The following is a 25,907-nucleotide window of genomic DNA, read 5'->3' on the forward strand; positions in this document are numbered from 1 at the left end:
CAATCTACTGTCGCAAACTAACTGTGTTGATTCTGACTACATACTACAAAAAAAAAGCCATGGTATCAGACCACACATACACAATACAAGCTAACCACTGTTCTCTTTCTTTCTTTAAAAAGATACAAAAACACCTGGGACTCTTTGTGAAGCATGAAAAGGGCTAATTATAAATACGTAATGGTTTTTGGTGAAATGAAACACAACAGTTTCATTTCCTTAAGATCCTTCGGACACATACTTTTTCCTTCATAATCAAATACAGTGAATCGTGAGTATTGTACTTGATGCTTTGAATAACTTAATAAAAAAATAACTCAACATAAAGCAATTTGACAAGTTAAAAATTGTTACATTCAAGTATAAAATGTAAAAATATTCCACACCAATTTACATAATTCAAATACATTAAATATACACATAGTACCGTACACAGTCTAAAGTGTAAATTTTAACCACTGAAAAATCAATAAATCCAAACTTATAACTGGAACACAAAGTGAGATAAGCAAATTTTAAAATAATGTATTTTGAAATACTTGAGATTTCTGAGATACTACCATGAACATCTGCTAATGATTACTAACACATTAAACTGGCAACACAGCAAATAAAGTTACGGAATTAAGTTATACACAAGATACGAACTTTGATCAGAAACGTCTCCTACATACATAACTTGTATATGGTTGTGTGTGTTTTCATAACATTAAATCAAAATTTTGTATTTATCTTTTAATAGTTTATTGAATAATTGAATTCTAATCAATAGCCTTCAGCAGAAATTCAACATAACAAGGAAAAAGATCATGTGAAAAAAAATTGTCTGAGAATTGTATGATACCACTAAACTAGTGCTGTACATGATTTTTAAGGTAGCATTCGCTAGCTGATTGAAGAATTTTTTTAACTACCGACCTTTCATTAATATTTTTATCGTTAGTATTACTTTAAGTTTTTATTAACGTTCTTCACATTTTCTTGAAATTTTATAAAAAAAAAATAATCACAATTTTTGGAAGTAAATTGCATTTTTCCTAACTATACAAACCTAAGGTCCTTTACATAAGGAATTACTTTCAGCGCCAGCTGGAACTCAGTCATAAGATTCTATAAGAAGGTAGTTAGGCAGTAACTGCTTGTCCGATGGTCAGGAGTCCTGCCTGACTGGATGTAAATATTTAACTTTGCTTTAAACCCAGGAACAGAGTGAGGGATGGCATGAGGTGGGACTATATGTAAAGGACCTCAGGTTTGTATAGTTAGGAATAATATAATTTACTTTCAAAAATTGTGATTTGTTCCTACCTTTACATAAGGAAGACTCACTTATTGGTGGGAGGAATCTGAGTCTTGTGAACAGACTGGTGTTTGTCCAACCTAGGTTCCCTCCCTGGTTGTAAGAGCAAAGGGGGAAACCTAGCCTCTGTCCAACTGATCGGAGTGAGATCACTGCAAGATCAATGGCCAGACCTCTAGACCAATTCATGAGAGGGAGGCATGCTCACCTCTTATGAATAGCAAGCAAGAACTTAAAGTCATAAGTAAGGGGCCAAATATAAAACATTGGGTTTGTCTCTTACTGCTGTCCACTTCCCCCCTTGTTAGGGAATTGATGGATTAATGCTTCTATCCCTAACTAAAGAGATAGAATGGTGCTCAGTCACATAGCTTACCTGCACTGTCATCCTCTCCAGCATGTGACAACTGCTACCCACTGCCTGCAGGAAGAGAGAAGAAAAGGGAAGGAAGAGGAGCCAGTCACACTCTCATTCATTCTCCATTCATGCGATATCACAAGGACAAGATGCAACCTTGTCCTGTTAAAGGAGCTGGGTAAGCTACACAACTTGTTGAGCAGCCACCACAGGTCCCAAGGAAAAAAAGTGTCCAAGGACCTATGGGCAATATCCCGATAGTAGAAGGAGGTGAAGGTGGTCTGGTTGGACCACACCCCTGCCTTCAACACCTGTGCAACTGACAAGTTCTTGCAAATTGCAAGGGTAGGACCAATACCTCTAACTTCGTGGGCTCTCAGACGAAAGGTACCAGTGTCGAAATTCCTTTCGAGTCGTACGCTTTCCTGATTACCTCACGAAGCCAGAAAGCAAGTGTTCTTGGACACTTCTTTCTTGGTCACCCCAGTACTAACGAAGAGGCATCGACACTCAGGCCTGAGGTGTCGAGTTCTCTTCAGATAGTGCCAAAGCACTCTATATAACAGGACAAAGTAGCATCTCTTCCACATCATTACCTGTAAAGTCCTCTAGGGAGGGGATCGTGAAGGACTCGAACCTGACGTCAGGCACTGAAGGGTTCTGAGTCTTCGCTACAAAATCCGGGACGAAAGAGAGCGTAATCGATCCCCATCCCCTCGAGTGTTTAATGTTGAAGAAAAGACCATGAAGTTCCCCTACTCTTTTTGCTGATGCCAGGGCCAGCAGAAAGACGGTCTTGAGGGTCAGATCCCTGTCTGATGACTCCCACAGAGGCTCGTAAGGTCTACAAGTCAAACTCTTTAAGGCAAGAGTCACCTCCCACTCAGGGAGGGCTGAGTTCCCTGGGTGGGCAAGACCTCTCAAAGCTCCTCATTAGGAGAGATATTTCCATGGAAGAGGAAATATCCACTCCTCACAGCTTAAGGACTAGAGCCAGGGCGGCTCTGTATCCTTTAACCGCAGATACAGAGAGGAGCTTCTCTCGGCGAAGAAAGACCAGCAAAACCGCTACCTGCTGAAGAATAGCTCTAAGCGGAAAAAGACCCCGTCTACGACATCAACCACAGAAGACGGACCACTTTCCCTAGTATACTGCTGCATAGGACTGTCTGAGGTATCCAGCCATCTCTGTTGCTGCTCGGCGAGAACAGTCTCTCACTCACAAGAGATGGTTAATAACCGCCAGCGGCGAAGACACTGGGAATGTAACTGCCTGGTGGTACCGTTCCACGTGCGGTTAACACAACAGGTTGTGCAATGGGGGAATTTCTCACAGTGCCTCCGAGAGAAAAGCTGGAGGGTCCGGATACCAAATGGCAGTGCCACTCGAATCATCCAAAGATTGCTGGTGACCAGCGCCCTACTGATCACCTTGCGAATCAGACAGAACGGGGGGGAAGGGGTACACTTAAAGGTTGTCCCATGGGTCTTGGAACGCATCCTCTGCAGCTGCTGCCCATGGGTCTGGCACAACAGAGAAGAAAACCAGAAGTTTTCTGTGGTGCCGGGTGGCGAACAGATCCACTATTGGACGCCCCCACAGGTCAAACCGCCTTTCCACCACGTCTGGGTGTAGAGACCATTCTGTCCCAATAACCTGATTTTGGCAGCTGAGCTTGTCTACCACTACATTCCTCTTACCTGGAATGTACCTGGCCGACAGCTCTACCGAGTGAGGTACTGCCCACTCATGCACCTGCATCGTCACGGGAGGGACACTAGGCCCCCGTTTGTTGACGTATGCCACTGCCATGGTGTTGTCGCTCATCAACACCACCGAGTGTCCCATCATCTGTTCCCAGAATTCTTGGAGCGTGAGAAACACTGCCTTGAGTTCCAGAACGTTGATGTGAAGGTGCCTGTTGTGTCGGTTCCACACTCCCGTAACCAGTAACTCTTCCAGGTGTGCGTCCCAACCCTCAGTCGATGCATCTGAGAACAGACGCATCTCCAGAGGGGGAGTGCGTAATGACACTCCTATTAAGAGGTTCCTGTAGTCTAGCCACCAGGCTAAATACTCCCTTACTTTCTCCGTAAGAGGAACTAGGAAGGATTGTGGATCCTGCGCCTGTGACCAGCACACCTTTAGTCTCCATTGCAGAGACCTGCCACTGCTGAGCTGACTGTTCCTGTTGTGACAGAAACCGACAAGCTGCCTCCCTGAACCTACTGATCCGCAAGTCTGCAGGGAAGACTTGTGCTGCTACCGTATCGATCAGCATGCCCAGGTACTTTACCCTCTGCTTGGGCTCGAGTTCCGACTTCTCAAAATTTATCAAGATCCCCAGATCGCGACAAAAGTCGAGGAGTCAATCTCTGTCCTGTAGCAACTGTAAGCGAGAGATACCTCATCAGACATACCCCAACCGAATGGGCCAAGCCGACACCAGAGTGAACACTCGCGTGAACACCTGAGGGGTGGTTGAGAGACCGAAACAAAGTGCCCTGAATTGGTACACCTTCCCGTCGAGGATAGAGAGAACATACTTCCTGGAGGACTGATGGATGGGTATCTGGAAATACGCATCCTTCAGGTCCACCGAAAGCAGGAAGTTGCTCTCCCTGATGGAATCGAGCACTGAGCGTGATGTTTCCATCGTGAACCGAGTCTGGCGAACAAATCGGTTCAAGGGAGAGAGATCTATCACCAGTCTCAAGCACCCCGTAGACTTCTCCACCAGGAAAAGTTGGCTGTAGAACCCTGGTGACAGTTCTCGTGCGATTTTCACAGCTCCTTTGCTCTGCATTGTCTGCACTTCTTGTTTCAGTGCTACGTCCCTGCCCGAAGCAGGAACATATGTTTGGAGATGGACCAGGTGTGAAGAGAGGGGTGGCCTCCACTCGAAGGGAAGTAGATATCCCTCCCAAAGGACATCCACTACCCAGGTCTCGGCTCCGTAGCGCTGCCAAGTTGCCCAATAGCTCGCCAGACACCCATCCAACTTCCAGCAGGAGGTGAGGGGGAATGCCGTCCTTAGCGTTTCCCTCTCTTCCCCTTTTGCCCAACCCACTTCCCGCGAGAGGAGGAAGGCTGAGAGGGGGCTGACGCTCACCTCTCAATGCGAAAGAGGAAGGCTGGGTCTTTCAACGCGCTACCCTTGATGGTACTGACGTCTTAGGAGCAGAGGAAGAGCTAGCTAAGCTCCAAGGCTTAGCCGTAGTTGAACGAGACTGCCCAGAAGTCTTCGTAACTGCCTGGTGTACTAGGCAATCGTTGTCTTCAGCTCTTCACTTTTCCACCACAGCGTCCACCATCTCTCTAGGGAAGAGAGATGAGGAATCCCGCAACGGTCCATTCCTTAGACCCATCGTTGCCTCTACACCAGCCACCCTGGATACACAATTCAGGACTGCGTCCCTCCTCCTCCTCAGTACCAGGTTGGCCCACCAGTTGGCAGTCTGGTGGGCCAGGTAGGTAATAGCCCTACCTCCAGACTGGCAGTGTCTCCCGAAAGCAGAGTCTTCCCCAGGATCTATAGATCCAAAGGAAGCTGCAACTCTGAATACTGTGAGGGACCACAGATCTAGCCAGGAGATGGCCTGGAAGGCTGCCATGGCAGTGGATTCCAGGGCCATTGCCTTGTGCTGCGAGAACCAGAGGTTCTCTGACAGCAGGTGTTGCAGAGTCAATCCCAGAGTTAGCTCATTGGGTCAACCTGCTTGGTTGGCAATGGGTCTGATGAAGGCACATAGAAGCGCCGCTGGCGAGGCAGAAGAGGGCGAAGCAGCTTGTCTGACATGCTGGCTGTATGTGCAGCTTCCTGTCCTGAGACAAGAGCGTTCACCTGGTCCAGCACACCGTCAGCCAAGGAAGACCAAGGAAGACCAGGGTAGCCCTACAGACGCTCTGGGTTCCTTCTAAGGACACCAGAACAACTCCAACCTAGATGAACGGTCAGAGGGGGCAACCACCGAACCTTCCCCGAGGTCGTTGTGCTGAAAGATCAGCGCAATGACCTCTGTATCTTGGGAGTGACTGCATCCTGAGGCGATGGACCGTCAGATCCATCCACAAGCACTCTTCCTTCAGCAGGAAGAACCTCGCCAAACCCCCCGGGGTCTCCTCTAACCACTTGAGCGTACGACCTGTCCGGTCCTAGAACCGAACCAGGCACGTAGGCTTTTGTGGTTGGCCTGCAAGGAGCGCACTCCTCATAGTCACTCCTGTTCGCCTCCCTCCTCCCAGTGCATCCCGAGTAGGGTGAAGGGACAGGTGAGGTAGACCTAACGCTCCAACCCTGCCTACCAGCAGAACCAGTAGGCTGGGAAAACTGCAGGCGATCACCAACCTGTGGTGGTGACCGGGCTGCAGGTCTGGACCAGCGATCTCCCTGCAGAGAAGCGCTGGACCGAGGACGGTAGCGTCAGTCTCTTGCATCAGGGGAGCTGCTACCAGCCATGTGGACCGTCTGATCATGCTGGTGTGATCGACGGTCAGGTGACTGGTAGCGTCCACTAATGCAGAGAGAGCGAGCACCGTCCTCACGATGAGTCATGGTCCCAGAAGCAGCCGAAGCTGTTCCCGGGGACCTGGGGGACCTCCTCCCACCCTTGCCTCGTGTACGGTCAGGTGGGACCATCACGTCAACCCTGGGTACCGGGCAATTGCTACGCAAGCAATCGCCAGTCTGGCAAGAGTCACCTGAGCGACTTACCATCCTTCTGCCCCATGCCTGGGTCCTGGTGGTGAGCGTACTCAGCAGCCTGGACTCTGGCTGCACAGTCACCAGCAGGTGACTGTATACTCAGTGACGCTTGCTGGCGAGCGGCCAAGACGGTTCCTGGTCCAGAGGTGGAACCTCTAGAGCCAGGAGCAGAGGTACCAGTGGTGGCTGGTGCCTCCACGGTCCCTGTCCTTCTCTTCCCTAAGGATGGAGAGAGGTCCCGTTCCCACCAGCAGAAGGCCCACCTGTCTCACCAGGACGATGAGACAGACCCTTAGAAGTCTCTGTGCAAGACTTCTTGGTGGGGGGGGAGCAAAACCACCTTCTTCTTCCTCAGCTGGGAGGGCTTTGGAAGTAGAAGGGGCAGAGGCGGCAGACGACAACAAAGAAGACAAAGACAACGACGATGACACCTTCCTTTTCTTCGACTTCTTCGCCAGCTTCCTCAGAACAGCAGAAACGTCTCCCATCCAGGATGGAGCTGGGGCGGCTGCTGAAGCAGCAGGGGCAAGCTCCCCCTGGGAAGGAGGACCTGAAGGAGCAGCAGCACTCCCACGGTCAAGAACGGGCAGCAGGCACAGCGACAGCAACAGGAGGTAGGTCCATGGGCAAGCTCTTGGGGCACTCAAAATCAGGTGGAAAAGCGAGGACAGAAAAACCTGGTGGGAGAAGGGTAATATTCCACCTTGGAGACGCATGGCACTGGTGCCCGCAGCGCAGCAGTGGGGGTAACCATCGTCAAGTGCTGGGTGTAGACCAGGTGAGGTGGTGCCACGTACCCAAGTGTAAAAACTGTTGTGGTCGTCCTCAATCCATCACGTGTGACTGGGACCGCAGCTAGATGTTGTAGGAGTCCCTGGATGCTCGGAGTGCCGGGAAGACTCAGCGATTGCCATACCTGCTGCAGATCCCCACCAGCGGGGGCAGACAAACCTGAGGAAGAAGGAACAGTCAGGTAAATGGGTGGAGTTTCTGTTCACTCAGAGGGGGAAGGATCTCCCCCTGAGCGGACAGAAGTTCCCGAGTACAACTCCAGGTCGGGATGTCTCCCTTCTTCCTCTGCACTCAACGGATTGAGTGAAGAGGCAGAGAGAGCTATGTCCCCAAAAGGAGAGAGAGCCATGCGAGGAAGCTTACGAGGGGGAAGGAAAGAAGACAACGTGTCTGTAACCAGCGGTGTGGAGGGAGAGCTTCCAGACAACGCCTTGGCTGACTTATGTGGCTTCTTCCTCCTCTCGTATCTCCCCCACTGCTCCTCCGACCAGGAGATACAAGTGTCACAAGTTAACTCCTTATTACAGTCACGCCCTCGGCACCTTGCACAGAGGGTATGAGGATCCACTTCCTCTCTAGAGCGAAATGCACCACACTTTCTACCCCCCACCCCAGGAGATATTCTCTGGTTGGATGGGGGGCATAAGGGCTTATCTAACTCTTGGGTTTGTATGTCAAAATCTCAGAATCAGACAAAATAGACAAAATAACCACAAGGGCAGAAATATCCACAATTACAAAAGAAAAAAGGCAATACGCAAAAAACAACATAGAACTGTCTCGAAACAGAGGCGGGCAGAGAGGTAAACAACACGTCTGCACCCGACGGTGGTCGAAAGCAAGAGGTAAACAACACGTCTGCACCCGACGGTGGTCGAAAGCAAAGTGGAATGTTTACATCCAGTCGGGCGGGACTCCCGACCATCGGACAAGCAGTTACTGCCTAAACTACCTTGTTATAGAATCTTACGACCAAGTTCCAGCTGGCACTGAAAGTAATTCCTTATGTAAAGGACCGATGGTTTGTATAACATGTAGGAACAAAAATTAATAAGTTCTCATGCCTCTACTACACAAAGTATATATCTTAATCATGAATCAAAATTTTGGTTTAATGACAGGCTAATGAACTTTACCTTATCAATAATAAATAACAATCCCTTCCCACCTTGCCTGGGCTATTGCTATTCTTTTTCATATGGCCAACTAAGTATCTGCTTTACAGTCTCTTGCACTGCAAAGGTAATCAAAACGCTTCAACTCATCCATGTCTGTCCCCCCTTAAATCTCCTTGCTATTAGCTTCCTTTTACATATAAAGTGGTGAGAACTCACTTCACATCCAATACTATAGCAAGTAAATTTGTCAACAAATATTATTATGATAATTGGGTAACCTTGTACAGGTCTCATTTGGGAATAGACATCTCTACTTTTTACCACTATTTCCATGCCAAACTTTATCTTATGGAGAAGAAATTGTTAATTTGACAATTAATGGTAACCAGTCTGCATTATCACAGTTGCTCATCCCATTGGCTTACATATGAACTAAGCTAAACTTTAAGGTCCAATGAAGGACTCTTCTTCATAGTTTTAATAGACTCCCATATAAATTCTCAGGGACAACTCTAAACCCTAACAAAAAGCTATAAATGTTTTAGGCAATAACAACTGAAGTCAGCAAACTAAATGGTCTATTCACTGAAAGAACCAGCTACCCAGAATGGGATATTGGATGCATGTATGACATCTATTGCTGATGCCTTTGCACTGATGATCAATGCATTCTTTTGTTTTCTGGAGCTGACCTGAAGCGGCCAAGCAGTGAGCTCAAGCCAAAATTCACAACAGGACTCTATAGTCACTCATATAATTTTCCAATAGGTATGAGGTCAATGTCCACCTGTTTTAAAAATTATTTGCTGAATACACTGTGTGACATGTTTTTAAACATGTCACTGAGACACAGTAACAGGATTGTACTTGAAAACTGTTCTCATAAACTTCATGGTCCCAGCTACCTAAGTAGTTAACCAAATTAGAGCTGCTAACTATTTTTACTTGTGAGGACACTTAAGAGATTCTATAAGTTTCTATCACAAATAATGCTCGAGCGCAGCACAATTAGGGAAGGCAAAGTTTCTGTCACATACAAAGGAAAAATCAAACAGATTTAATATAAAAAAAAGATGTGAAAAATCACAATGGGGTTGTTTCAATCTTGAAAATCTTCCCCAAATTTCTCTAAAAGAACAAACTTACTGTAACTTGCTTTCTTTTTAACACCTCACACACATTTCCAAATATGCAACTCTTTTTGGAGGTTAACAACTGAAGGTTTGGGCAAGGACTTCATTAAAAATCCAAGTCCATCCTTTTTCCATCTGATTTCAAAGCCAAGCCCACATTAAAATATTCTAACTCATTTTGATGTTGATAACAGTCTACCAGTATGATCATTCATGGAGACTCAATATATTCAAGTTCTTTTCAGTAATTAAATAGTCCTGGGTTTTTAAAATAAATAGTCCTGGTTTTTTATAAGTATATTAACTAAGTTTTTCCTAATTAAGACTGACAGGCCCCCACCAGCCACACCAAAAACTTATGCATATGCAACTAGCAATATTTGACCATGAATTTACCATCATCTGACAAGGCAAACATTGGCTCTAAGTTATTTGCTTGTTTATTCTGTTTAGAATAAGTATGTCATCTTTTACAATCAATTCATTTTCAACTGCAGGCTACATGAAAAATATATTCGTGATCCATTTGCCCATTACTGTATTTTATATTTTATAACATTCCCATTCCTTATGCTTTACCCATCTGTCCAGTATTTTCATCAGACCCTCTAACTGTAGATGATGAATTTTGTTTCATTATCTTTAGCTAGTCACTACCGTCTTGCATAAATACCTACAAATGCTCTAAGTCTAGGGGAAGAAGCCCACTTGTGCCACCATCTGTCATTAGTCCTAGCTCAATAATTTTGTACAAAGCAGTTCAATTACTAATCAAGGTTAATGGTACTTCATACTGCAATCGCTCTTTCATTACTCTGCCTGTCAGTCAGCCACTGAAGAGATGCTTGGTCCATAAATTGTCCAGTGCCCTTCTTAGATAACCAACACATCTACTTTTTCTTCAAATTCAAGTTCACAATGTAGGGAGGTACACATAAATAATTGTAAGAACTCCACAAATAAAATGTCAACTTCTGGATAAAATAGACATTTCAAGATTTATAATGAAATGAGTCAAGACCCAGAACCAATGGAAGGCATTACCAGAACAGTACTTGAACAGTACCAAAAAAAGGCGATAACAAATGGGCGCAAAGAATACATGTAAACACAGAAATACTGAATTAAATTTGTATACAGTACCACAAATAGTTTTTTCATAAAATGCCATCAATCATAAATTTGGCCACATTTGCAGTTTTGAATGCCCCCATATCAAGTCTTTTGTCTAACAAGAAAGCAGCATTAAAGTGGGCAGATGCAAGCACCACTTGGCACCTCAGTTATTCATCAATCACCCACCTCATATTTGCAGTTTGGAAATGAGGCTGTGAGATTTGTGGGTTGGGAGGAGGGAAGTCACTATATGATTAATGAGTCTGTATAACAAAAACAGTTTTGCAATCAAAACCTCACTTGGTTTCACCTTACCCCATCAATCAAATCCTTGCAAAAATTACAATTTAGGAGGGAAACTGAGTTGCTGGAGGTCACAGAATGTTTGCTTATACCTGCAGGATCTAGACAAACACCCAGGAACTGTTATGTGCTAAGTACCAAGGCTCTCATAACTTGAGAAAGTTATTTGCAGCGAGAAAGAATCCATGAGAGTAAAGCAGGAAACTCCTCGGGCTTCTCAAGGCATTAAACTTGAGATTCATAAGATATAATGAACTGATGAAGACAGTTATACAGAATGGGAGATGAAAGACCCTAAACATTTTCCAACAAGGGCAATAACTGGTCTTAATTTGTGTCTGACAACTCTTTAATACAAAAGGCAAACATACTCCTACTGCAGCTACTTTGCCAGTGACATTGGCCATTATTAACTCCACTAAAAGTGTGTTTCTTACTGCTGGTAAAAAGTTATCCTGGTTTTGGTGTAAGCTGATGATGCTGACTCTACAAGGCAAAACATTCTTCAAGATTTCTGCGAAGGGGGATAGTTACACTTCTAAGTCTTTTAAGAGTGCAACTGGAATCGGGCCCTGAGAAGAGGGGGAACGTCAACAACTAAGGGCAGGGAGAGAGTATGTCCTCAAACCTATGTTATGGAACAGTTACAACTGCTGGTGCAGTGACTGGAAAAGGAACAGTCATTGCTGGGAGTGAATCCACTTTTGAAGGAATGATCACTGCTGAAGGCTCAGTTACAGCTAAAGAAAGCACTGCAGACAGTAACAGACCAAATAGTCACATTTAGCTGCTTTTTTATTAAGTCCATCATGGAAAACAACAGGCATTCTTTCAGAAGAGAGAGGAACAAATCATCCCTGGGATAAGAACACAGCATCTGGATGAGTGGGAGGATGAGAAAGCTGTCAGCATCCAAGACAGTGAGCAGGAAGGTTGAGCAGCAGGCCAAGCTGGTGTGGACTGGTCATATCAGGCTGCATGCAAGGAAGGAGCAGGCCAAGCAGGCAAGAAGCACGGAAACAGAACTGCATAAGATAGGGCAGTGAGCAAAGAGAGCAAAGTGATTGATGATAGACCAGATTGCAACATCGTCAGAAGACTGATGCTTCTTCACTAATACCAAAAATGAACAACTTCACCACCAATTTCATGAGTAGACAATTCAGGTGTAAATGAAGAGGATGCATCCACAGCAGCACTCCGAGATTGTCTGGACTTGTAGGTGTTGTTCATAGCATAGTGCAACCACTGGTCAGGCAACCGCTCACAGGTAAGATTAGGCAAACACACCTGACTAGAGCAGCTGCTGCACAAGAGATGAGGGAGCAGTCAAAAGACAACACGAAAGCATGACAAGACCTAGGTACCTGGAAGCCCTTTAAAGAGTTTGGTGAGATATTAAAATGACAAAACCCTACCCCAAAAATGTGCACGTTCACTAAAAACCACCAAAAACTCACCAGGGAAGGGGACCAATCGCATGCACAACTTACAATACAGAATAACATACATAACTAATAACAGAAATAAGTGATTATGTAAAGGAATCAGTACATATCAATAAAAAATTGTATAATATTTCAAGACACAAAAACTATTATAACCAGAAGCAAGACTATCAGAGGCCCCATTGCGCATCAACAGTATATTAATTACCGTTCAACATCATAAACTTTACGAGAGGTAGAGAAGTGTGAATTCACACAAGAGCTGAGAGACAAAACCAAGGAAGTCATCAATAAAATAGAATCATGGGCTAGTTTGGTAAGTGTAGCACACTAAAACAAATTCCTCCAGACAACAGCATATACATATTACAATTCTTCTAGCCTTCTTACAGCTTATCTTTATAAAGCATAACAACATATATTACAATTCTTCTAGCCTTCTTACAGCTTATCTTTATAAAGCATATAAATGAAACTGTTGTTGAATAAACGATTCTCTCCTGAACAACAGCAATTCATTAGGTCTGAATTATCTAATTTCATAAATAACAGTCTGGCTTTTATAAAATAAAGGTTTGATTTTATCATTTTCGTTACTCACCACTACAATAGCACACCACTGTTACAGAAAACTAAGAGCATTTATAGTTCTAATTACTAACTGCCCTAATCATTTGTGGCTTGCAGCATGATGAAAATAAAAATAAATGTTATTACATTTTCTCATTACTTAGCTTACTAATGACTGCTGAAATGTAATAGCACTTGAAATACTCCTACAACTTTCCCTAACAACCTTACTTACCCTTCCTAAAATAACTCCTCAACTTATAACACTTACTAACAACCTTTACAACTTCAGTGTCAAGATATAGCCGATATTGTGGACACTGTCATGCATCTTAACAAAAACCAAATCCAACGTCAACATAAATAAAGCCAATTACTCTTAAAGTGCAAAGTTACAGCTGAAATCATGTCTCCATTTTCAAACAAAACTGGCAAAAAGTAAAATTAGCTTCACTTTGCATCCAAGACCAGATTTCAAGACAACTCAAAACCATTTAGTAATAAAAAAAATTAATTACTAATCAGGAGGAATACTATAATTTGGGATAAAATTATTCATTATAATCATCACCATCAGCAACTAGATCATTAAACACCACAGTCCACAATCGGAAGCTTAATTACATGCAAGAGGATAGCAATATGAAAATTAATTAAAAGATGAACGGAGCATTTTGCATAAGGTTACTATTAGGAAGCAAGACGCATGACTGATAAATAAGCAGTGGCAGCTTCATATGGCTGCTCAGAATGCTTTCTTAAGACCTTGCTCTTGGCCTAGCTATGTCATTTTTTACTTGTAATCCCTTTTTAATTTGTACAATTGTCATCAAACACCGATGAGCCTCCAATCAGTAGGGTGTTGTCTCCACATATGGAGAAATAGAGAGAGCGAGCGAGCGAACAAGTGAGGGAGTAGGTGGGGTCTGGAGGTTGCCGCAGCTCTGGGTTGAGACTGATTCTCAGCCTTACCTGTGGCTTCGGTGCTTCCCTTGGTGGCTGTTGGGAAGATGACACTGTCAGACAAGAAAGATTCTCTCTCCACCAATAATTGCTATTCGAAAAAACTTTTTATTGTATATGCAACTTTCTTCAGTCAGACGTGCGCCATTCATCGCCAAAAATCTGTCTTGCATACAACCAGGCTATCCAAGAGTCTTGCTCGGATCTGGCGAAATGTGCCGTTGTCATTCTCATGACAAATTTTCTAGGCCAATTCTACTCAAATCTACATCTTTGAGATTATAAAGTTTTCAATGATGATGTAACTGTTTGTTCCAATTCGTAGATTATTAGAATGTATTTGTTTCTCTTTTTATTTTTTTAAAGTCCAGTTTTTGCTTACTCCTGGAAAGCCCGAAAGTCATAATGACCATTTTTTCCATAATTTTATGAAAATAAGAGCCGAATTGATGTCATTTATTCACTTAATGTCCAAGAGTCACACAAGTATAATGAATAAGATTTCATAGTAAACTGAATCATTCACTAAAGTAAATGCAGAAAATGTCACATGGTTCTATGTAAAATAAAAAAATACCAAACATTAATTTAGAAGACATGTACCATTGAAAATATTTATCTTAAGACACTCAGGAACAATACTGATATACTCATCCTCTAGAAAATTGAGCATCTTTAATGTTAGGTCTATGGGCATAAAAGTATAATCATGAATCCTCTCACAAAATGAATTATGCATTGCAACTATATTTGAGGAGCACTGAGCGTGTAAAGACCAGTTCCATTAGTAGCAAGCAAATTGCTTTTGATATTTTCTCATTAACCACACTTATAGAATTACTAAAATTATAAGAATAACCTACATCCTTGAAACACTGAACAAACAGAAATAAAGAATTTGCACCAACTCTCTGTTGATACTATTGAGGAGAAAAAAAAAAAAAAAAAGTGCTAAATTTAGTTAAGCCATACTTTAATGCTGTTAATGACACAACTAAACTAAAGAGGCAAATGATTGAAGAAATATAAATAAATAAAACTTATGACTGTTTTTCCATTCACAAAACTGCTCTTCATGACCTCAGAACTCCATTCACTGCCTCAGTTTACAAAATGTTACACTTGAGCATTGCATTAAAATATAATAGTAAGTGCAGCATATTATACTGTACTCAATAATATTGCACTTCACTTCATAATAAAAGACTAGCAATCTCTGAATAATGAATAACTGATAAAAAGGACGCAATTGACTGTAACTGGGTAATAGTCAGTTGAGGAAAAATTATAGCTAATCTGCAAATATCTTGATCTTTGTCAATCCTTTAAAAACTGAACTCACAAAATATAAATCTTTAGACTGTCGGAACATTAAGCAATAGCTACTCCCTAAATGTAAACAAAATCAATATCAGCTCTCAATCCATTATGATTAGAGTATTCTTACTGTGCATACAATCTGGAATGGGCATAAAGCATACGAAATTCCCCAGCACCCTTCCAAACAATTCAATGACCACATGTGGGAAAAGGATATAACAGAGAAGAAAGGCATACAACTAAACTAAATAAATAAAAAAATAAAACACCACAGGAAACTACTTGAAAGTATCTCCAAGTCAGAATAATCAGCATAAAGCTGTGCAGGGCCAAAGTACATTAATTAAAACTGACCACATCTCAAAAAGATAGGTTATGATCAATGACTGTTATTAAGAAACAAATGTGGTACCTGAGCTGACCCAATACTATCCACAAATAGTGACTCACATACCCCATTCAATTAGGAAAAACATTACAGAAAGGAAACAAGGGCCAAACACCCATTACCACCACAGATCTTGAAAAGCTATTCACCTTGTGTTCTTCTACGTATTATGTAAATAACTCAATGGCTAAATGTCATTAGCTTTCTGACCTTGTGTTGCTGTGGGGCTTCAGGTATCCAACTTAGTCGCTGTGTCAGGCACAGTTCCAACTGCCCAGCCTGAAGTGTTGCTTGAAGGCTTTCAGGGGCAGAAACCCATTTCACAGTTCTAAATAACTCATGTGACAGCCTTTTACAGATGTTAGCTGCCTTGAAAATGTAACATATGGAAACCCACCTCTTTGTGAAGGCATCTGAAAAGAGAACTTCCAGAGTAGGAGTAACCTGTTTTAGTCCTGTTGTACTGTTAGCATCCTGCCATCACGATAGGTCTAATGACAATTCGTCCAAGACCTTCAGAGGGGAAATTTTGTGGCTGCAAAACTACTGACCATGAACTGCTTCATTGTTAACTTCCAAGAACCAAAAGTGAATAGGCTGTAAGCGAATATTTTCTAACAAGGGATCATGTAACCTACATGGGCTTTCAACAGCCATGCCGGTGGACACTGACTTTGTAAAATACCTTTATCCTTGGTATTAACATGCCCATCCTGTCCTCAGTTGAACAAATTAAAGCCTTCAATGCGTCAATGTCTATGCCAATACAGAAAGCTTATAGTGGTTCCAGTCCCTAGTTCTCCCTTTTGACTTGTCAACTCAGTTCCTGATATAATTGAAGGAGCTTTTCCAAGTGGTGCCAAAGGATCTCTGGAGTTAATGATATCACCAAAAACCTAACAAGATACCTCCTGACTCTTATTCAATTCTGCATACACATATGGCTAATGGTACAAAATTCTTGATGGAAACTTTTGGAGTGGATAATCAGTAAACTGGGTGCACATGAACAAGGAACTAAGCATCTTTTAGGCTAATCAGTACTAAAAGTTTGCCTTTTCAGATGGATTTATAAGCCGACACTACTGTTTCCTCTTTTTCTAATTGGAAAAGCGTCTGCTTGATTAATCACTTGAGATGGCTGAGAAAGTTGACAGGGTCCCAATCTCCTGTCAATTTTGCCTAGACCACAGAACTTCTCCAAGTTCTACTTGTAGATCTGAAAGACTACAGAGCACTCAGTTAAGAGGATTTGTCCCAAAATAGCACAGTCGGCAAGCAACTCCAACTACTACATCACCCAAAGGTTCCACTTTCAAACTTTCCTACAACGACCATGTTTCTGAATACAAGCTGACTGGATGACTTGTAATTTATGAGATCTAGACTGTCAAACCCTGCACAGGACCACTTTTAGTCATTCAGTGCTTAAGACAGTGGAAAAAAAGGAAGTCAAAGTGGTTGGACAGAAAGGTCAAGTTCAGGCAAGAGGGGATGAAGTACAAGGAGATAAGGGTGAAACTGGGAGAAACCCCACAGTTGCATTACAAAGTAAGTCTGAGGTGCTGGACAGAAAGACTGAAGAAAGAAGACAAAGTACAAGGCTAAAAATTGGACGCAGCTAGGGACTGAAGGAGTCATTTGAGGTCTTAGGGAAATGGCCCATTGTTCTCTTACCTCTGAAGTGGGGAATATTTTCTCTCTTTCTCTTTCTCCTCTCATGAGAAAGTACATGAATGCCCTGCTGAATCCTGAAAGGGTGGAAGGAATGTGACCAGGAGTTCATAATATCAAGACTGTCACCTTTGCAGAGGAGACTGGGATGGTTCACGAGATCCTACTCTGTGGCAACTGAAACTGACTATTGTGCCTCCCAGGAGGAACACTTCCTAGGTTCATCATTGCAGTCTCGGTTTAAGAAGAATCAATCTATAAACCTAAATGATGACAGTCACTTGGAGGAAAATGTGAGAGTCCATGGTGTTAGCCAGATTTAAAATGCTCACCTTTCCCACAGGGGACAGTGCTGTCAGTGTAGCAGTGCACTGTAGGCATTACTTAAGGTTCTTTACAGTATCTCTGCAAACCCTATTTGCAACTCGGTTCACTCCTTTTAACGTAAACCCATTCATATTCTCATTCTTCCGCCTTCTCTTCACAATATTGTTTCCTAGAGCAGCTGTGAGGTTTTTCTACTGTTACACCTTTAAAACCTCTTTACTCTCGTTTCCCTTTCAGTGATGAATGATCTTGTTGGTCCCAGCACTTGACCTTTGGCCTAAATTTTATATCAATTCATACCTGCTCATTTCTGCAAAAACAAAGGGACTCCTCCAAGGGAACATTTCTCAACCCAAGAATAATCCTTGTAATGTAGTTTATTACCATCCTTAAGACTAAGATGGAGGGTCTACCCAGGAAAAACACAATCATATGTTAGCAACTGTCAGCAAATCACAAAAGTACCTATCTAACAGTGTCTGAGAAAAGCACTCATTTCTGAAAATCTCGCCCTCTAGTCTGGAAGTGGAAAAAGCAGGAAATTCAAAATTAGCTTATCATATCCTCTACTTAATTCAAAGCCTGCCATTCTTTCTCTAACACTTAACACTATGCTTCGGGCAGCCCCTGGAAATGAAAGGTTAAGAGCAAGAAGGGCATCTTCTGATGTCTGCATCTTTCATTAACAACAAAGATTAATTCCCAACATTTCAGGTGTCTTCCCAGACTGGACAAAATCAGATTATGTCTCAATTACAGTATCCTATTGAATAAAAAATGTATTTCCACAAGCTTCACAATCAGTTGAAGTCACTATATCTTCACTAGTAGACAATATCCAACAAAGACTGAAAAAGAGGCATTTTAAACATTGCAGCCGCAGCAAACCTGACACCCCAGAGGATTTCAACACTGGGGAGGGCCCAGTTCTATTCTTGATTCAGTCTCTAAGCTCTTTCTGCAATCTGCCAGGCACATTTATCCCTCCCCATCAAGGTTATTTCTAAATACCAGAGCAAAGAAAGAATCAGTTTCCAAGTACATTACTTTCTCGCTCATACAAGGGCCTTGAGTGACAGTTTTACCAAACTAAGGATACATATGTCCACGAAGTTTGAATAGTCTAAACCTCCAGGACACTCAAACAAGACATGGATGTGTCCTCTACCTTGTGGGCAGCTGACCTCCTCAAAGTTCTACCACAGAAATGTAACCCTAAAGGACCTGCAAGTTTTTCTTTGGACCCACAGTAGCCCCAAGACAAATAAACAGGGTGGGGACACCAGCAACAAAATCTTCTGTTTAACTTGTCCCTTTCTGGCACCTTCAAGACATCACAGTACTTAGTTATATAGCATCACATTGGGTGGGTATTCGACATATGGACTCTTGTCGCCTCAGCTAAGTCCTCCCACTTAAATGTTGTTCTGGCACCTTATGATTAACAGGTTGTAATGAACATGACATGTTTTTATAATACAAAAATAAGTTTTCCATACAACAATATTAATCATACAATGTTTTTATTGGTCTCCTTCCTTCCCCAAACTTGTTCTCTTCATACCCTATGAGCACAATGGAAAAAAAGACATGTGAAGAGAAGAAGGGTACTGCTGTGAGTAGTTGGAGTACTTTGAACATTCTGTTCAACTAAAGTAGGTTGGTGCAACTAAGTTACTTCTACACAAAATTAGGCAGCTTACAATTAATAAGTTACTAAGAAAAGCATATTGTATTATAAAAATATCTCATTTGATATATTCAATTCTCCTTTCCTCACAGCACTATATAATAGCCTAGGGATTTATTGTTAAAATGAAGGATGAAGATAGAAGCTGGAAGAAGTTTAAAGTAACTCGGAAGCCAAGTGAGAAGTGAATAAAAGGAATGGATAAAGAACAATTGACTGAGAGCAACCAAACTGTGGGGCGAAGAGAAATCACACAAAAATATTCAGTTGTTGTACAACCTAAAATGTGTTGCACAATGCACTCAAAAGGCATTAATCCTTAAAGGTGGCCACAAAGGCTAACAGAATGCTATATGTGATACTGCCTGTCCCCCTAATACACACCCATTAAAGCATGCTTATCAAACTGAGGAGCCCAGATAAAGCGACTTCTTTTGTTTATGTATAAAAGGAACTAACAATAACGGACCCTGGCCCTAGTCTGAGCGAGTCTAAAGCATAATTAGCAACGAACTTAGTCAAAACTTTTCTTTACATTTCCTGTCTACAATTACCACATTAATAGCCTCCCCTATCTTGTTAACATCACCAAAACTTAAATGATTCAAGTTAAAAAGTTCACTGTTACATATCCAAAAGCCTGACCTGATTCCATAACAGATGAACATATTAATAAACAGTAGATCTGCAGTGATCAATTCATAAAAAAATAATAAATTCAGAATGCACCTCTTTCCAGTGGAACAACTAAAAACACTAAATGAAAAAACTACTAAACATGTGAATATGAAAATTTGGAAATTCACTGAATTCAGATCAAAACTGAACAAGTTGTAACACCTGGGACTTTACCACTTTACTAAATGTATAAGTTGAAGGAATGCTTTTCATGTGGTTTGCAAAAAATTCTTCTTAATATTATAGTATTTAGCAAAGGAAAAACATTTTGTACTTAATAACAACCATAACTATAATAATGGGGCCAACCAAAACAAATTTAAAAAACATAACTTGATTATATTTTAAGTTAACATGACTTATGGTTATCAGTATTTTTGGTTCTAGTTGATGTCACAGTTCTCTCATCTTCAAGTCTGCCGTGTCAAACTAAAAGATCAGAGAATTTGAAATTCATACTCCACTCTATTAGAAACTTACCCCCATGAAGCAATAGATGTTTGCTATAAAAAACTAATTTTACCACTTAATCCTACACAACGGGTATGCTAACAACCTACACACATTAAATACACATTAATCCTACTAACAAAATTCCATACATAGGAAATTACAAAGTTAGTAATAAATTGTTTCCAAACTTGTGTAAAAAAGAAAGTCAACTTAATTAGGAAATTAATCAAAAGTAAAACACATAAACAAAGCACTTACGGTGAAGGAAGCAGTCATATTTGAAGCACCTGCGGCAAAACAAAGTGTGGAACGAATGCATTGTCTGCTCTTGAGGGACACTCTCTGCATTTGGGCCATCTATATTAGGTGTACATTCTGGTGGCAGCGCAGTGGGATCTGTGAGTTCTATATATCTGAAATGAAAAGCTTATTGTGATCCAAAAACCTCGACTATCTGATCTGTGCAGACACCACCCTACTTACAAACATTCAAATACAAACAAATGAAATCGCAAATTAAAACTGTGTTCAGAACAGTCCCTTTGCCACCCTTTATTTCCTGTGCAATACACTAGAATTCAAAGTCCCTTTTCAAGACTAATGGAGTTGTAGCAGCAATCTAAAATTTAAATGCAGTAACAGATTATACAAAGCTTGATGTAGTAAGTACAATTACACATAGGTAGATCATAAAAAAAAGCTCAATGCTGATTAAAACAAAGGTAAATTCACAGGAGGCTGCAGTACTACTTTAAAAATATCATTCTACATTTGCCTTAATTTTTCAAGTACACATTTTGCAGTCCTCAAACATTCAGCCGTATTTAATTATCCTATTATAATGTCCTTCTTTCCTTTGGCTGGCTCTTTTTTTTCCCCTTCGCATACAAGCAAAATATTCAGCAGAAGCCTTTTCAACAAGATGATGATGGCCTTGGGGGTTTGTTCTGTCTATCCTTGAGCAAAACTATAAATCAAGCAACTCACACAGAAAGAATTATAATAATGAAACAACTCACACAGAAAGATCATGTAAAACCAGAAAAATTAGTTTGTGTAAATATCATCACATCTTCTCACTTGCCTCAAGGCTAATCAAAAATAAAACTTCCACTTACTTCTCCTTAAGTTCTTCTGGAGAACCCTTGTCAGGGAATAATGCAGAAACTGCCTGGAATATGGCCATGCAAGGGAAGTCCTTCCTCTCTGCCATGGAAGAACCTTCTCCATTCTCCATCTACATTTATTACAGTACAAGAAAAGGTTGGCAGAATAATTATATGCATTCTCTCATAAGAAATTATCAAACATATTAATTCTTCTTTTAAGAATAACTAGTATTATGAAAGTAAACCACAGTTTTCATGAATGCTTTAAATTCTAATTTCCAAAGTCCATATTCTTTGATAAGCCATACTAAAAAGAATCATCCTCAGGCAAATTATGATAAAAGGCAAACTTACATCTTTACTGTTGTCATTGTCTGTCTCCATTTCCTGTTCTTCCTCCTCTTCCTCTTCCTCCTCTTCATCGTCGTTTGATTCTTTTCTTGCACTCATCCGCCTTTCTACAAGCTTCTCTGTCCCAGACTCCTTTTTCTGAAATTAAAAAAAAAAGTAAAAACTTGTAACTAATAATGCTTAGATTTCCCTGCAAAGTCCCTGTTGCCTCACACAGTACCCTATCTGATAAAGAACATTAATTCTGCAACTGATACTTATATGCAGTAATTATTCTTGCACAAAAAGACCATTAATATGCAAACACTGACTACCATCTGAAGTAAAAGAAATATAGTGAGAGTAATATGATAGTGGAAAAGAGATGCTTTAAGGACATTTAAAGAGGGTCGAGAGGTATATACTTATAGTGAAAAGAGGAGGGGACCAAAATATGCATGGAAAATGCAAAAAGAGGTAGAATAGCAAAGTGAACAATAAATGACAGGATATATGTAAAACACATAAGTTCAAAAGATGAACGTTGAAAATCTGAAGGTGAAGGAAGGAACAATGGAAACTACAGTCCTTTGAAAGTCCACTGCATAATAGAAGGACCAATTAGGTCCTTCTGATATTTAGTGAACTTTCAATTAGAAAAGTGTCATGACATCTAAAATTGTTAAAGGAGTCATAGGGAATAGAGAATCAGTCACTGCTGAGCTGAACAGATTATAAGAAAACATGATTAAGGAAGAGTAGAACCAGATGTGCAGGAGTAAGAAATGTTATAACAATAAAATATAACAAATTTTCAATCAATTTGTACTTTTCATAACTAACAAACCTGAGGTCTTAACAATAGGATCAATCTTCTGATGCCAGCTGGGAACCAGTTAAAAAACCATCAAGGATTATATATGCATGGAATCTGTGGTATCTGGCATTCATATGCAGAACAAACCTTCAGTCTTAACAATAAGATACTCATACCTGGAGGGAGGTACGAGAATCCTGAACCAACTGGAGATTTGGCACATGCAACCACCCTTCCCAGAAACGAGAGTTCTAAAGAAAGGGGTCTAAGCCTGTGAGAGATTAGATATATATGTATCTAAAACTCAGTCCACTGGGAGTAAACACAATGAGACATGTCCAGATTCATTGCATCCATGGAAGTTAAAGAACTTCATCTGTTTAAGCAACAAACTATGCTGTCAAGCACAGGGTCTGTCACCTCTACCCACTCCCCTGGCAGGTGAGAGGGGTATATGCTACTGAGAAGCAGATTTGCAAGTTGTATGGAACATACAAAAAAGTGCCCAAGGATCTGTGGGCAATTTTCTTCGGGTAAAAGAAAGTGAAAATGGTCTGCTAAAGCCAAAAAACAGCATTCAAAATCCTATGAACATACAAGTTCTTCTTAAAGACCAGAGAGGAACTTATTCCTCTGATGTCATGGGCTCTTGGATGCACAGTATTTGTGGCAGAACTTGATGGTGAGGAGTAGGCCAAAACAAACTGGTATTCTTGGACACTTCCTTCTTAGAGCTCAGCTTGTGCTGACAAAAAGTCTACAACACCTAGGCCTCTGGTGACGAGTCCTTATTAGATAGCAACGCAGTGCTCTGACGGGACAAAGCAATAACTCTTGAGGATCATTGTCAACAAACTCCAGGGAAGGAATGGAAAACAAAGCAAATCTGTCATCATGAACCATGGGACTTTGAGTCTTAGCCACAAATTCTGGGACAAACTCATAGGATATGAAGCTCTCTAACTCTCTTCAAGGAAAGCCAAGGCCAGGAGGAAAATTGTTTTCAAAGTCAATTCCCTGTCTGACGATTGACGTAGTGATTCAAATGGAGCCCAAATGAGACTACTCAGAACCAGAGTAAGGTCCCAAATAGGAGGTTTGAGTTCTCTAAGTGAACAAGACTGCTCAAAGCTCTTGAACAACATAGAGATCTCCCAAGATGAAGTGATGTCCTCACCTTTCGACATAGAACTAATCCCAAGGTAGCCCTGTAGCCTTTGATAGCAGACAGAGAGATGCTTCTCAGTTCTGAGGAAGATCAGAAGACCCACTATCTGCTGAACAGAAGTTCCGAGTGGAGAGAAACCTCACTGACAACACCAATCACAGTAGATGGCCCAATTTCCCTGGTACACGGCTGACGAAGATCTCCCGGGTCACTGCTCTGTGAGAAAGGGCTCTCTCGCAAGAGGCTCTCTCACAAGAGATGCTAGACAGTCCAGCCATGAAGAGACAGGGACCCTACCAACAGGTAATACCTCTCCATAGGAGGTTGCTAGAGAAGGCTGTGGCAAGGGAGAATTTCTCTCAGAACCACTGACAGCAGACAGGTCTGGGAACCACTCTGCTTGGGTCCACAAGGGTGATGCCAGGGTCATAGGCAGTGCTTTTTGAAAACTAAACCTTCCATTGTTATCCATGTGACATTCTTACTTCCCACAAACATCTAACACCTTATACAATATCCTCAAGTCATGAAACTTCATATAATTGAAGTGCACCCTTGGGATGCACCAAGGTACCTGCAAACCATGAGACAGTTGCTGATACTACAGCAATGTGCCCTTCACCATCACAATAGTTAACCTTAGCTAAACCAGGTCAGATTCCCACCAGGCAGTTAACAGGACCTGAACAAAATCATTGCATACTGGCACATGCTGACCATCTTCCAGTGACCCCTCAACCATAAACATATACAGGCGGCCCTCGGTTAACGGCAGGGGTTCCGTTCCTGGCCGCCGACGCCAAGCGATTTTCGACGCTAAGCGATTTTAAAGCCTACGGCCACCGCACACCTTCTTTCGAAACTCTAGACCAGTCAAAGGCGCCGTAATCCCACAACGGCGCAATAAGTAAAATTATATTTATGCAGTATAGTACTATAGAATTTACTGTATAGTACATGTGGGTGTCTAGAGTATGTAAAGATATAATAAAGTTTATACACTGTACAGGTAGCTGTAGTGTTCAGGTTACATCATTAGTCTTACGATAGTCCGACTTTATGAGAGATCAAATTAAAATGGCCTAACTTTATCCATCTTCTAGTTACATAAGTTCAGTAACAGCAAAAGAGAATGATGAAAGTATGGTTTTAACGTTATACTCGTTGCATGAACGTGTACAGCCATGAACAACCGAACGAGAAACGACTTTTTTTTTTTCTAAGTACAACCGAACTGGATAACATCCGTTTGGCTTGTATTTCAATCATCCTACTACAGTACAACATTACCGTAGTTTGTTATAAATGGCGTTATGTACAGAATAGAACTGAGATATCTTAACGTAATAACTTTATTCGCTATAGATCAGAGATCAATATAGATTAAAGATCAATCGGGAAATATACTGTTAAATTTAAACCGTGTTGTACCTGAAGCTGAGAAAACTGTTCAAGCTGCTGATGACTATTATCGTACATCGGCAACAAGGATAAAACTGCAGTAAACGTATGCCATCAAACACAACCGTAGATAAAATTGGGATAAAATTATTTTAATCAAAACTACTGTGCTTGAAAGAACACATTTTACTGTTGGTTTCACGCCGATATAAGATAAATAAATTAAAATTCGTATTACGATGATATAAAGGATTATTGCGAACGGAATCACGTAATTTTTTACGCAATAAACATGCCGCCAACTTAATCTGTTAAGGAAAAAAAAGTAGTTCACATTCACAACGAGACCCATATTCAATAAATATTTCCACCTAAAAACACGCTGTATAAGGAAAAATAACTTTGTCTCATATAAGTCAAGTATCTAGATATTCGTTTATGCTAACTAGAAGCAAGAGCATTCGCTCAGAATTGCGCTATGGTGAAACAAACTCGTATTCATCAGCTGATTTCAAACCACAACATTGGCCGCTCCGCGGAATACTGGCTTAAATTTGCCGTAGTATTTTAAAATACAATAATATGAGAATGCATACGATATTCTTTGGATACAGTGAAAATAATGTATAACTTTTTAAAGGCGGATTTATGAAAAGATGCATGATTAATAAAATAACACAATGCATTTTTTCGGACTTGGCGAGACAAGAACTAACATGAAAAAACATCCCCTGACAACGTGGAG

General features: G+C 41.3%; 1 protein-coding gene across 3 annotated transcripts in view; it reads right to left on the reverse strand.

Moving 5' to 3' along the window:
* Nucleotides 1-25,907, reverse strand: part of LOC135217736 (histone-lysine N-methyltransferase E(z)-like) — a 90,882-nt gene that overhangs the window by 28,809 nt on the left and 36,166 nt on the right. For 2 of the 3 annotated variants that reach the window (XR_010315178.1, XM_064253734.1), the window contains exons 4-7: nucleotides 21,801-21,935; nucleotides 21,456-21,574; nucleotides 20,596-20,750; nucleotides 13,817-13,843 (exon numbers count right to left, since the gene is read on the reverse strand). Coding sequence is in view for 2 of the 3 variants with exons in the window: in XM_064253734.1 (XP_064109804.1) it covers nucleotides 13,817-13,843; nucleotides 20,596-20,750; nucleotides 21,456-21,574; nucleotides 21,801-21,935 (436 nt within the window). In the remaining variant the exon portion in view is untranslated. The remainder of the gene's footprint in view (nucleotides 1-13,816; nucleotides 13,844-20,595; nucleotides 20,751-21,455; nucleotides 21,575-21,800; nucleotides 21,936-25,907) is intronic. The other variant, XM_064253735.1, reaches the window with a different exon arrangement.

Source organism: Macrobrachium nipponense, chromosome 7 (genome assembly GCF_015104395.2).
Source record: "Macrobrachium nipponense isolate FS-2020 chromosome 7, ASM1510439v2, whole genome shotgun sequence".
Classification (NCBI taxonomy): Eukaryota; Metazoa; Arthropoda; class Malacostraca; order Decapoda; family Palaemonidae; genus Macrobrachium; species Macrobrachium nipponense.